The sequence below is a fragment of the Periplaneta americana genome, chromosome 16 (assembly GCF_040183065.1).
Source record: "Periplaneta americana isolate PAMFEO1 chromosome 16, P.americana_PAMFEO1_priV1, whole genome shotgun sequence".
NCBI classification, from domain to species: Eukaryota; Metazoa; Arthropoda; class Insecta; order Blattodea; family Blattidae; genus Periplaneta; species Periplaneta americana.
In genome coordinates this window covers 35232929-35246864 of record NC_091132.1, presented here as the reverse complement: position 1 = coordinate 35246864, position 13936 = coordinate 35232929, and the positions used below count along the sequence as shown (strand labels likewise).

Here is a 13936-nt window from a genome sequence, read left to right as displayed (position 1 = left end):
GTCCACAACTGCCCCAAAATACCCTGCAATAGAACACATGACAATCACATTTCTTTACAAGTGGCTTACAGTTTTCACAACCTATATAACAGCAAGATATGCACTGATAATAGAACACGCACATCTTCTTACTGCTAATTTACTGTCTTTAAATATCGACATTAGTTTGTAATCCATGTTTACCACTTCCATGTATCGTCACTGCAATTTGCTCCACAGATGCATCCATCTCCTCTCACAGTGCAGCTTCACTACCATCTTCTCATCTTCTGTGTCACTCCCAAAATGTCCTGAAACATGACAAAAGTCGTTTAAATCTTCGGTAACCTATGAAACACCAAGATACAGAAACTACTACTAAATGCATTATATCTTCAAGAATATTAATCCACAATGCTTTATTCTTCATTTCTTTAATTTTGTCATTGCAATTTTTGGCAAACTTTTACAATACGGATTGCACCTGCATCCCCAAAGTCACTAGGGGCCGGTGGGAACTATGGGTAATATCGGGGGGGGGGGGCAATGTAAGATGCGAGGGTAATTTCCCTCTTCCTTTCCCTCCTCCCTTTCTCTCTCCCTCTTTTCTCTTCTCTCTTCTTTCTCTACCTCTCATCAAGTGTTGGTTTTCTGTTCTTCTATGTCCTTGTTGTATATGCAGGGCCACCAAAAAGGGGGGGGGGGGGAAGGGGGCGAGTGCATATGGGCCCATGAGCAGTAAGGGCCTGTCAGATTAAGTAAGTTTGATTGTTTTTTATTATCATGGATAATTATTCGTAGTTACATACAGGTACTATAACATTTTGTAAGGACATTTGTTACATAAATTTGACATATTAACTCAACAATAGTAGAATTAATACAAGTTACCACTTCATATGTAAATATCTGACTTTTACATAATAGAATATCGGTTTCCCACATTATCATTCACTGGCACAACAATTGAAGGCCCCGGCATTTGCCTGAACTATGTTCCCATTGCTTGTACTGAACACGTTCAATTTATTGGCGTGTCCTTTTTAACTACCAGTGGACTCTCCCAAACCAAAGTCACAGGATACGTTTCCTTTAAAGTACAATGTATGTTTCATGTCGAAACTTTCGTCTTTTCGTTGTCGTTTGTCTAGTAAATTCTGTTCATTAGTGTTACCAGTTATGGTTTAACTGCACAATAGACAAGTACAGGCATAAGGCAGGAGTTGAGAAGAGATCAGTGATGAGCAGAAATATTTAAAACAAATTCATGCCTCTAATTTTTAGGGCCAACCCCACTGAAATCTATGAATCTCCTAAATAGTCTGAGGGAATTAAAACTGGACACTTTATTGCCAAATATTTGTATAGCCATTACAATATTTTATACAATTTCTGTGACAGTTGCTCATGCTGAAAGATCCTTCAGCAAAATGAAGGAAATAAAAAATGTATTCAGGTAAACAATGTGTCAAGAATGACTGAGTAACCTTGACCTCCTTAGTCTGGAGAGCGATCTTGCTAGGTCTTTAAATTTTGATGACATAATTGATCAGTGAAGTCAAGGAGAGTTGTTTGTTGATGTTGGACTGCAAGTTAGAAATTACAGGTGTTTAGGAATAATGTTTTATGAATATAATATATTGTGCTAATGTGAAATTTTGCTAAACGTTTTCAATGTAATAAAAGTGTATATTTTTAAGTTTGTATCTGTGTATGGGGTTATCTTTTTATTCATTTTGCAAATAATTATTATGGTTAGAATAACTGGTAACTTTGTAATTGTTATTTTTTTCAACAGTATTGCATAGGGGCCCATAAATTCTGTCGGCGGCCCTGTGTATATGTTGTTATATTTCTTAATGTTGTTCATCTTCTTTGTTGAATCCTCAGCAGTCTCTCTGGAGAACACGTGTTCTTGGTTGAAAAGTTTCGGAAGTCGAGGAAGAAAACTACCACATGCAAGATGCAATTGTTCAATCACGAATAATAAATTACTGTGTAGATGTGATGGTGTTTAACATAAATTATCGACAAGGTAATACGAGGCGCATCCAGAAAGTAAGTTTCCCTATTTTTTTTTTAAAAAAAGAACGCACACTTTCAGGAAAACATTTATTGGCCACAGGTACAGCAATGTTTCAGCTATTTTTCAACATAGCCACCATCAGAATTGAGACACTTGTCGTATCGTGGAATCAACTTTTGTATCCCTCTGTCGTAGAACTCTGCCGCCTGTGAATGGAACCAGCATGTAACAGACATCTTCAGCTCTTCGTCATTGCCAAAACGCTCACCGGAGGACAGGAATTTCTTAACGTGCAAGAAATGTGAAAATCGCTGGGAGCAAGATCAGGACTATAGGGTGGATGATCAAACAACTCCCAGCCAAATTCCGTCAAAACAGCTGCTGTGCGCCGAGCCGTATGTGGACGAGCATTGTCATGGAAGAGCACAACACCTGCAGTAAGCATTCCACGCCTCTTGTTTTGAATGGCACGTCGCAATTTTCGCAGTGTTTCACAGTAACGGTCAGCGTTCACTGTTTCACCTCTTGGAAGGAGGTCAATGAGCAGAATGTCCTTCCTGTCCCAGAACACCGTGCACATCACTTTCCGTACCGACAGCGTCTGTTTGAATTTCGTCCTGACCGGAGATCCACTATGCCGCCAATGCATTGACTGCTGCTTGGTTTCCGGGGTGAAGTGCGAAATCCAAGTCTCATCGCCCGTGACGATCCTGTCGAGGAACTCGTCGCTGTCATCGTGATACTGTTGCAGAAATGTCAGTGTTGCTCCTAAACGTTGCATTTTGTGTTCGGGTGTCAGGTTTTTCGGCACCCACATGGCACACACTTTTTTGAACAGCAGGTGCTTAGTGACAATCTCATGCAACAAGGATCGCGATATCTGCGGAAAATGGCTGCTCAGCTCCGCAATCGTGAAGCGACGGTTCTCCACGATGCAGTGCCGCACCAGCTCAACACGATCATCATTGATGAGGGACGGTCGCCCACTGTGCTCTTCATCATGGACACTTTGACGACCTTCGGAAAACTGCCTACACCAGCAACGCACCATCTGCTTACTCATGATGTTCGGCCCATAGACCTAACAGACCTGCCGATGAATTTCAATTGCCGCAATGCTTGGTGCATTAAAGAACTTTATCACCGACCGAACCTCGCAGGTGGCAGGAGAAGGAATAAAAGCTTCCATTTCGGACCACTGCTGCCATGCTACTGGCACCAGGCGGGACCTGTCCGGCTGGCATATGATTGATACGTCATAGATCTGTTACGCATGCGCAATTGACACGGCTAATTATGTTTACTTTCAAGGGGAAAAAATCGGGAAACTTACTTTCTGAATGCGCCTCGTATTTGTCCCCAAGTAATAATGTTGAAGGATATATATGTTATAATAAAACGATTTTATGTTGTATTTCAAGTGCATAAATTAATGTAAATTCATGTAACTTAGTTGGCAAGCAGGCGGGCAAAGAAGCATTGAGTTACAGGACCTTAGTCACGACAGGCCCAATAGAGAAAGAATTGACACTCACGTGGTGCGTATAATTAACAGGTGATGCTGGACAGCTTGATGTACACACTTTTGTGCCAATGTGTGTAAGGGGTGGATACATGACTGTGTTGCTTGAAATGGAATAATTCGCCGACATTTTCGTCGTGCATAAATTGGGCAGAGATAGCGGTAAGTTAATACAGTTTCTGCAGCAGAAGGGATTACTAGCAAGTACATACACTTATCCGAAATGGGGTGCTGAGATGAAGTTATCCTCGCATACAGATATTAGTGATGGGTGAAGGTACTTTTCAGTGCCTACAAATAATCAGAAAAGAGCAGAGTATGCGTTTGTCAAATGCTCATCATCATGCTTTCGAAAATACAGTTTTCAGTGCCCGACATCCCGCATCGGGGCTTGCAGCCCAAGTACCCCACATCAGGGCTTTCGAAAAGGCAGTTTTCAGTGCCCAACACCCCGCATCAGGGCTTGCAGCCCCAGTACGCCGCTTCTTCCTTCATGTGCTACATGTGGGATCATCATCAGGGCTTGCAGCCTGACACCCCACTTTTTTCATCATGTGCTACACGTCAGAGATCGTGGGAATCCAAGATCGTCAGTAGCCCCAATATGATGTTCAATTCTCGCCGTGATGTTCACGGAGATCATCAGTGCCCACCATGATGTTTTGAGGTGGCGCGTGTCTTGCATGGAGCGAGATGAAGCATGAGAACGCGAGGGAGGGAGGGAGGGATCTGCAGGGCAAGTAGCTTGTTACAAGGTAGGTGTGGTGGGGGTAGAGGGAAAGGGTGCAATCCGTGTTCTAATACATTCTAATTTGTAATCGGGCTATTCCATATGAAATCAGACAACGAAATACCATGACATGTCAGAATTGTCTGAAAATTCGTACAGACGTTTAGTATATGGAAACTAGTAAATGTACAAATTTTGGCTTTCCTTAGCCCAGTAGTTTTCAGATAAAATTCTTTAAAATTTAGCGTATTTTGTATTTTCTTCTTACTTTAAACACATACTACTACACCTGGCTTCGAAATAAAAAATTAAGCTATAGCTAATTTTGTAGTGCACATTTAAGTGTATTAATGGGGTGTAACACATATATTTTATTGTTTGTGGAAATCATGGATATATTGTTTTTTGTGATTTATAACTTGTTACCACCAAAAAAGTATGGATATAAAATACTATAATATTAGTTATTGTTGAGACAAAAATCATACAATTTTTTTTTAAGTTTTTTTAAATGAAAAGCCTTAAAATAAATATTTCAAATCTCGCTATAAAAATACGCGCTCCCTGCAGCGTCATGCGGCAATGTGAGAGGAGCCAGAATATTCTTATCAGCTGGCCTTGAAACAGCTGGTGTGTAGTCACAACACAAGGGATGAGACGAATACGTGACCCACCAGCCAGTCTTCTGCGTATATTATTACAGGGTGACAGTGGATATTCAGTTCCATTGTTTGAAAGTTTTCTTTTATTGTGTTGCAGAAAATTCAACAAAAACTACTCTATTAAGGTAAGATGATGATTACGTATTGCCTTAAAAGCAAGAATTATAGCTATCAATCATGCTATTACAGAATTGCATCACAAAAATACATGTGCACATTATCGGTACTGAAAATTCAAATCCTTTTTTATAGGGTGCCCAAAATGGAAAATCGTTTTAGGACAGATCGCTGCTTCAGCCCCTTCCAACGATTACATAGAAAAAGGACCACAGAAAAGTTGAAGGTAGTGCCAAATTGGATATTGGAAAAGTTTAACATTCCCATTAACTTAAAAAACTCTGAGAGAATGTGTAAAACTTGTTCCTGCAATTATACAAGACTATAATAATAATAATAATAATAATAATAATAATAATAATAATAATAATAATAATGGCTTTATTTAACCTGGCAGATTTAAGGCCGTAAGGCCTTCTCTTACACTCAACCAGGAATAAGACTTGCTTACACAGTTGAACATAAAACTGGATCGGAACTAAGTAGTTACATACTGATACAATTTAGGTACATAATGAGACCATCCCCTACGGATATTACCGGTACTTCTAAATATTGTGCTGAACAAATTACAAATCCCAATTCTGATACCTATCACAGTGATAAAACTAATGTAGGAGGAAGAGCAGGTAACCCAAGTGTTACAGAGGAAAGAACAGGAGAGGAAATTATTGAAGTGGATAGTACTGATAATACAAGTGACGGTACTACTACGACTTCTAATGACTTTCAGAAAGAAATTGCGATTCCAAAATTAAATCAATCGCTCGCTTCTATTGAGGAAAGTCCACTGGAACAAGAACATCACATGCCTTCATACCTGTCTCCACATCAAAGCTGGAAATGAAACTTTTCTCCCATGCTGCCAATAATGTTGAAGTAACAATCAGTAAACAGTAACAGGTTAGTGTAGGATTATGTAATTATTTTAGTATTCAGATAAATACGTCTTTCATTTCGAGTTGTTTTCAAATGCGTCAACTACTCGCATGACGGAACTTACGAGCTGCTAGCGTTGGCCAACTACGCACGCTCAGCTTGCTGTGGGATGGAGCCGCGCGGCGAAGAAATCCATGATGAGAATTCTTTCTTTATTTTTTTTTCACCCTTACCCAAAGAAAATTTTGGATCTGTAAACTGTGTTTCATTCTATATTAAGTCGCCCATATTGTCGTATTTTTATGTTTGAGCTATTTTTTAAACAAAAAAAGTAAAATAAATAAATAAATCTGCCTAGTCAAGTGAATAAGAACTTTAAAAAAATCCCTCCAAAGTCATTATATTACTCTCTGAGTCTGCTTTAAAAAGAGATGTCGTTGAAAATTCTACCACTAAATGTCTCTGAGCAATGTTCTTCCAAAGCTAAGAATTTTACGAAAGTACGATAAATTTGACGCTCTATAAAATGAAATGTAATACTAGTTGGGCATATTTTAATTCACCATTAGGCTTGTCCAGTGAAGGCCTTTCAACGACAGAAGCACCGTTTTTTTTTTTAAATGCGAGGTCAGATTTTGTGAAATTTTGTCCGATTTCACATGGAACAGCCCAATCTACATTCAGCTACCGCAATTATTTGGTACCTATTCCCAAAATATTACAATCATCATCTACCAACGTCCAAAGCAAAACTCCTCACACTCATTTCCTTCATAACAAATTCCATAATCTAGAAAAGTGGAAACAAAACCGAGTAAACTCTCCACACTCATTTTCTTCACAATAAATTCTAAATTTATGCTTACACAATCATTTATGTACATCTATTTCATTCCAATAGTTTATAATCCTACCTTAAACATACAATCTTCCTTCAAAGTCTTTCAAATTTTCATACAGTCCTCAGCAGCCTCCGGAAAAGCAGAAGCAATCATCCTCCACAAGTCCAAGTACAATCTGTAAACAAATTCTAACATATCATCTCAATCTTAAGTGCAATGTACATTCTATATTGATACTGTTTCAGAATATTCCCTCCCCCTCCCCCATCTTAGAAGTCGTAATACTGGAACATCCCCTCCCCCATCTTCTTAGAACTAGTAATGCTGATTAACGTCTTACGATATTACAATATTTTCTTTTTTTTTTTAAGTTGGTTATTTAACGACGCTATATCAACTACTAGGTTATTCAGCGTCGATAAGATTGGTGATAGTGAAATGGTATTTGGCGACATGTGGCCAAATATTCGTCATAGATTACCTGGCATTCACCTTACGCTTCGGGAAAGCCTCGAAAAAACCCAACCAGGTAATCAGCCCAAGAGGGGATCGAACCCGCCCCCGAGCGCAACTTCAGACCAGCAGACCTTAACAAAATGAGCCACGCCAGTAGCTTACAATATCTTCATTCCATATCACTTCTTGATATTATGTTTAAATTTCTGCCAAGTTGACTCATTAGTTTGAGTGTGTGTATCAGTGTTAGGATCTACAAAGTGTCAGCATTGCGTCGTTCAACCTTAACTAACAAGCACGTGGTTGATCCTCGTCTTAGAACTCGGCCTTGGCCATATTTTCGACGAGATACGCAAGTCTCGTCTATCTCCATAGGTCTGTGGATTCCATTTATACCCTGTTTCGTTTCATGGAATAACTTAACATGATATTCTGACAGTTCTAAGATAGGGGAACAATGTTCCCAAACAGTACCGGTACCTTATATTGTATCATTCCTGTTTTACTTCAAGTTTATTCAACAGTTTCTCAAATACCTCTCTCACAGTCCTAAAAAAAATATTCTTACCTGGCATACTTATAACCATTTTCTATTCCAAAAAAACACAGCACAATAAAATTACGCACTTCACATAAGTCAGCCATTTTTCTGTTGCACTCAATGCACTGCATTTCATTATTGCCAACACACGTATCAGCAAAAATTCCTAAACAGTACTTCAAAAGTCGTCAGATTCCTTATTATCAATATAGAAACCATTATTTTTTCGCTTAAGACTGTGTAAAAATTTTATAGATCCATATTTCAGCAATATAAAATAAAAAACAAGTTTTAAATCATAACATTTAACAAAATAGCTCAATTGGCAACATTGACTAAACGTCATCTCGTACTCTTCGAGATGCCGTCTCGCGAACAAACGAACCATCAGAGTCCATTCATTCCATGGCGCACAATATAAAACTAACAATTAAACTTAAAAAAAAAAAAAAAAAAAACAAACATACACACACATTCTCGGTATTATAATCTCCATTATTATTGCCATATGACCGGGGGGAGGCATTAGTTTGTAAATATGACATGTCCCATATCATGTATATGATCAGTGGATGTAATTTATGATTATGGAAGGCTAATGCCTTTCACATCTAAGAAATATAGCCTGCACTCTCTATAAAAAATCATAACTCTCAGGAGTTATAATATATTCATTTCCAAATTAATATTACAAATGAAGGGCTCAGAACCAAAGGCAACCAACCAACCAACCAACCAACCCACAATTTTGTATTGTTCATTATTAAGCCTTTTTTTTCAAAACTATACATTCGTGTTATAGATTCATGATATTTTTTTGTGCTTATTTAATGTAGACCATTTAAAATAAATTGTGAAACCAATCATTTTTTGTAAGGATCCTCTTAGTATCAACTCTTATTTACTCATTTTGTAATTGTGGGTTAGTCGCCTTTGGCTCTGAGTCCTTCAAATCAACGTTTACGCTTCTAAATATATGCAATCATTATGTGATTTATCTATTCATAATGCTACTATGCCTATCAAAAAATTCGAATAAGTCTCCAACATTTTCGACAAAGAAAACATTCAGTACAGTTCATGTTTCATTCAATTAGCCACAATCCCATCCCCCCTTTTTTTACTATAAAACAAAGTCGAAATAAACATAAAAAAAGGAAAAACCCTCTAAAACTCCCCCCTGTCCTCCCACATCTCCTCACTGTCCCAACAGGTGCCTTAACAAAGCACCTCTAAGTTCAGGAGCGCCTCAAGTGCAGAAGCTTACCAACAAATGATGTTATCACACATTACTTTCTCAGGACATGGTAAATTCGACAACTGCTTTCAGACATTTAATATTTATGTGTGAAGAAAGTGGTCCATCAATAAAGCACATTTTCTTTCACTGCCCAGTTTTTACTGGTAAAATAACCACAGAACATTTTCACAAGTGCTGTGCAAGACAGCTTTTTTTTTTTTTTACACTGTTTCTAACTTTAACCCTATTTCCACCTCTATCTTCTCTTCTATCTATATTTTTGGACAACAATCCCCTCCATTTTCCCCTCTACTATCCCCTCTCTTTTCTCACCTTTTTCTCCTCTTTTTCCCCTCTATTTTATCATCTATTACTGTATGGGACTGGTGTCCACCCAGCATCGTGATGCACTTGGGGAGCTATGATAGGTAGCGAAATCCAGTTGCGAATGCCAGCTATAACCACACGATACCTCCATACTGGTTGTAAGATCGTCCACCTCTGCTTTGGCATGTGGGTGTGAGGCCAGCAGCCGGCTGGTTGGTCTAGGCCCTTTAAAGGCTGTAGCACCACGAATTTTTTTTATCATCTATTATCCCTCTACTTTCCCCTCCATTGTCCCTGTATTTTCCCTCTATTTCTCCTCTATTATCCTCTCAATTTTCAATCTCATTTTCCCCCTATTTTTCTTCTATTTTCCCTCCATATAGTCTTCCATTATTCCCTCTATTTTCCCGTCTATTTCCTCTTCTGTTTTCCTTCTAATTTTTCTCCACCATTCCTCCATTTTCCCCTGTATTTTCTCCTGTATTATTCCTTCATATTTTAACTCAATTATTCCCTCTATTTGCTACTCTATTATCACCTCTACTTTTCATGTAGTTTCCCCTTTATTTTGAACTCTATTACTCTCTCCATTTTCTCCTCTATTATACCTCTATTTTTCCCTATATTTTCAACTCCATTGCTCTCTATTTTCTACTCTATTATACCTCTACTTTCCTCTCTATATTCTCCTCCATTCTCTCTTCTGTATATCCCTCCTATTTTCTCCTCTATTACAATTCCCTCTACTTTATACTCCATTTTCCCCCTATTTTCTCCTCTATTACCCCCTCTATTTCTTCCCTGTTTCCCTCTTCTTTATCCCCTCTCAATTCTCTTCTATTTTTTCCTCTACTATCCCTCCACTTTGCCCTCTATATCTCCCCTCTTCACTCTTTTCCCTTCTATTTACCCCCTATATAATTTGCTCCTCAGTTCTTTCCCGATTTTATCCTCTATCTCTATTTTCCCTCTATTATCTACTTCACTTTATTCTCTGTTTTCCCTCCATTTCCTCGTCTGTTTTCCATCTATTATCCCCTCTATTTTCTCACTCATACATTTTCTCTCTATATCGATCTATTTGTCCTCTATTTTCCCCTGTATTTCCCCATATATTCATTCCTCTACTTCGTCCTCTCAATTTTCCATCTACATTCTCCTCCCTAATGTCCCTTCTATATTCTCCTCTATTATCCCATATATTTTCCACTCTATTTTCTCCTACATTTCCTCCCCCCCCGTCTTTTCTCGTCTATTGTTCCTCTCTTTTCTCTCTATTTCCTTCTATCTCTACCCCTCCATTTTCCCCTCTATATTACCCTCCATTTTCTTATTTTTTTCTCCTCTATTACACCTCTAATTTTCTTTCCATTTACTCCTCTATTTTCTCCTGCATATTTCCTTTATTATTCCCTCTATTTTCTCTATATTTTCCCTCTATTTTTCTATTCTTTTCTCTAATCTCCTCTCTATTTTTCCTTTATACTTTCTCTCTAGTTTCTCTTTATTTGCTACTCTACATTCTCTCTGTATTTTCCCTCTAAATCCTCTATGTTCCAGTGTATTTTGCCTTTATTTTCTTTCTATCTCCACCTCTATTTACTCTCTAATATCCTCTCCATTTTCTCCTCTATTATACCCTCCGCTCTCCCCTCTACTTTGTCATCTATTTTCCCTCTATTTCCTCTAGCGAGAGATAACAGAGAAGATAACAATAGTTGAGAAAATACAGGATAAAACCTTAAAATGTAACTTTAACTTACATGATGAAGCTCGATCGATGAGAGTAAACGTGGAAATTGGTTCTTTTTTTATAAGGGCTGTGAATATGATTGAGAGTGAAATGAATTTAATAGGTTTATAATACAATTTCGCGTTGTGTTATTATTTTTTCCTTTATTAATTCATAGAATACAATACCATTTATAAGTATTTACAATGAAATTACTGTGTTCCATCCAATGGCGGTAATTCTGGTGAAGTAGGTGAACCGCACCTTCACATCTTTTTTTCGTGTTAAGCCTCCAATTCCAAAACTGTCTACATACATTCTTAACAATTTTCAGGAAACGCCAAAAACTGATACATGTAACTCTTTTCCTAATTGTTTGCAGTGTTCTAATTTTTTTTTATTTTACAGTTCAGAAACACTCTTGTAATGATCGATATTTCAGGAGTTATTTCAGATTTTTGTTTGGATTGAGAGAGTTGTGAAACTGTAGGCTGGAACAAGAGAGTTTTAGAAAATTACACAATTCTTTTTCGTTACTAATATTTTAGAAGAGGCTTCTTATTAACGTAAATAGGACTGCAATAATCTATTACAACTACAATTTATATTTTTTCTATGATATTGAACTCAAATATTAAAATTAATGTTCATACAAAATGAATACATTATTCTGATTGGTTATTACACTTCAGTTCAGATTTTTAAGTCTTCTTGTGCCATAAATAAATCCTCAGTTGCATTTTCTTCTCTGTTTAACTTGAATCACCCTCTATTACAGTCTTGTAAAATGACAAATCAGTCATGTTTCTCCACTCGGAAGCAAAGTGCTTCTTCAGTAAAGTGTTGACATCGGATAGTTTCTGTTCCTTCAAGGGAACTTCATTTCAGAGAGATTCTAGGGTCATTTGCGAAATGTTTTTTCCTCTCTTTAACACCGATTTGAATGCTCCTATATCTGTTAAATAATTTACTTCCCCTTTCACAATCACATTTTTTCCAGAGGCAGTTTTTCTTAGAATGATTCGCTTAGCTGCAGAAAACTGGAAGTGCCACTGTCCAGGAGGTTTGAGACTAGCTTGCATTATTTTCTTCCAATCAAAAATAACAAAATCCTTTCCCACATTTGCACTTTGTCCAATAATTTCTCTATATTCACAGGTTTGATAATAGTACCCCTCTTCCTAATGACTTTATCTATTCTTCCAAAAACTCTATCAGCTGGAAGGAGAGCGTATAAAATGCATTCCTCACTAAACTATATTTTGTTCGACCTTTTATTCTGACTTGCTCAGCTTAGTCTGCGCAGCAGTTGACGTCTGCTGGCGCACTTCAAATGAACCCCTCGCCAGTCAGGCCACGTGGTTAGCAAAGACCAGCTAAGTGTGAATGCTGAAGGTCTGAGGGGGGTTTTCTTTTTCGCCTTCAGTAACAAATCCGATTGCCATGACAACGATTTGCGTACTGTAAATTGCCGACCCTTTTCACGAAGCTATTGTTAAGGCATACTGAAGCAAGTCTTTCTTGGAAAACAGAATCCGTTTGTCGTACCAATACAGGCCCAGTCTGGAAAAGTGTAGGCTTAATATTTTGTAACTAAGTAGGTTAGCATAAAATATTGTGTAAAGAAATTAAATATTGTTTAAATTTAAGGTGTTGCAAATATTATATTTCAGTAGGCTTATTTTCTTAACATTAGCTTATTTTGAATATTGTGTCTTGTGTGTATTTTAAAATATTTTGGGTATCCTTTAATAAAGAAATTTGGCATAAAATTTTAAACAAGGTTGTACAGACCCAGAAAAAAATTTAGGCCACCTGAATTTTGTTTCTGGGTCTGTAGCCTACATCACGAATCTGTACGGACCAATGACTTCATTTTTAGTCTATACATATTCTTGGTAGTGACAAGTGCATAAATTTTGTAGCTTATATAGTTTACACACTAAATCATATAGAGTACAACAAGCTTTTAAAAAATTTACGTTTAAAATAATAATATAACAATTATGAGTTATTTGTGTAACTGGTAAAACTATCTGTATGTAGCCAACAATAATGTTACACCAGACTGAAGAAAAAAAATTAATTCAAATCATGTTACACAAAATGATTTCTGGAAAATAACTGAATACGAAACACACAAAATGTATAACTTAATAAAATAATAACATTTTGCGCCACATTTTATTTAAAACTAAAATTGAATTACCTACTGATGTATCATTTTAGTGGTACACGGAAGTAAAACGGCCAGCATGATGTATGTTGTGGAACATATTTCTTGTAAAGTTGTTCCCACCAGATAGGACGGCCTTCATTCAGATTATACCTAATTGTGAGGTTAGTGTCTATATTTAGGTAGGGAAAACTTTTGCCTGTGACTGGTTTCCATGTAATATTTTGCAACAACTCGTCCCGTTCTGGAGTCGGTGACCTGCAAGAAAAAAATATATTTGTGCAAATGTGATACTGCTCTCCTGTAAAACTTACCATTACGTTACACCAGATTGCCAATACAATAGAGAGGCGAGTCAATAATAGAGATATGGAGAGATAATGTAGATTGGCTGGCTTTTAGAGTGTCAGGCCCGGGATGGTAAAAAACAATATAGCTTGCACTACACTACAATTATAAGAACATACTAGTCTGCACTACACTACGCGCGAATGAATAATTCCTTCAGTAGCTCGCAATAGACTGAGGTGAAATGCACACATGCAATGCCCGACAAACGCCCTCGAACTAGGTGCATACGACAGGCACACTGTACGAGGCAACATTTCTGTATGTTCAGTGGCGTCGTAGATGGAGAGGTTTGTAGATTTGAAGCACGTAAAAGAACCCTACATTTTATGTTAAATTTATCGGAAACTCTTCTCCCA

At 37.4% G+C, this 13936-nt stretch overlaps 1 protein-coding gene and 1 long non-coding RNA gene across 2 annotated transcripts in view; both read right to left on the bottom strand.

Moving 5' to 3' along the window:
• Positions 1-189: 189 nt before the first annotated feature.
• LOC138690962 (uncharacterized) lies at positions 190-8146 on the bottom strand. Its single transcript, XR_011329722.1, has 3 exons — positions 7782-8146; positions 6830-6932; positions 190-290 (listed from the first exon to the last, which is right to left on the bottom strand). It is a non-coding gene; the product is annotated as an uncharacterized lncRNA (long non-coding RNA).
• A 3053-nt stretch (positions 8147-11199) lies between these two features.
• The window catches only part of LOC138691207 (juvenile hormone esterase-like), a 29022-nt gene continuing 26285 nt past the window's right edge, over positions 11200-13936 (bottom strand). Inside the window, exon 11 of the mRNA XM_069813006.1 lies at positions 11200-13487. Within this exon, the coding sequence (XP_069669107.1) occupies positions 13274-13487 (214 nt within the window). The 3' untranslated portion in view covers positions 11200-13273. The remainder of the gene's footprint in view (positions 13488-13936) is intronic.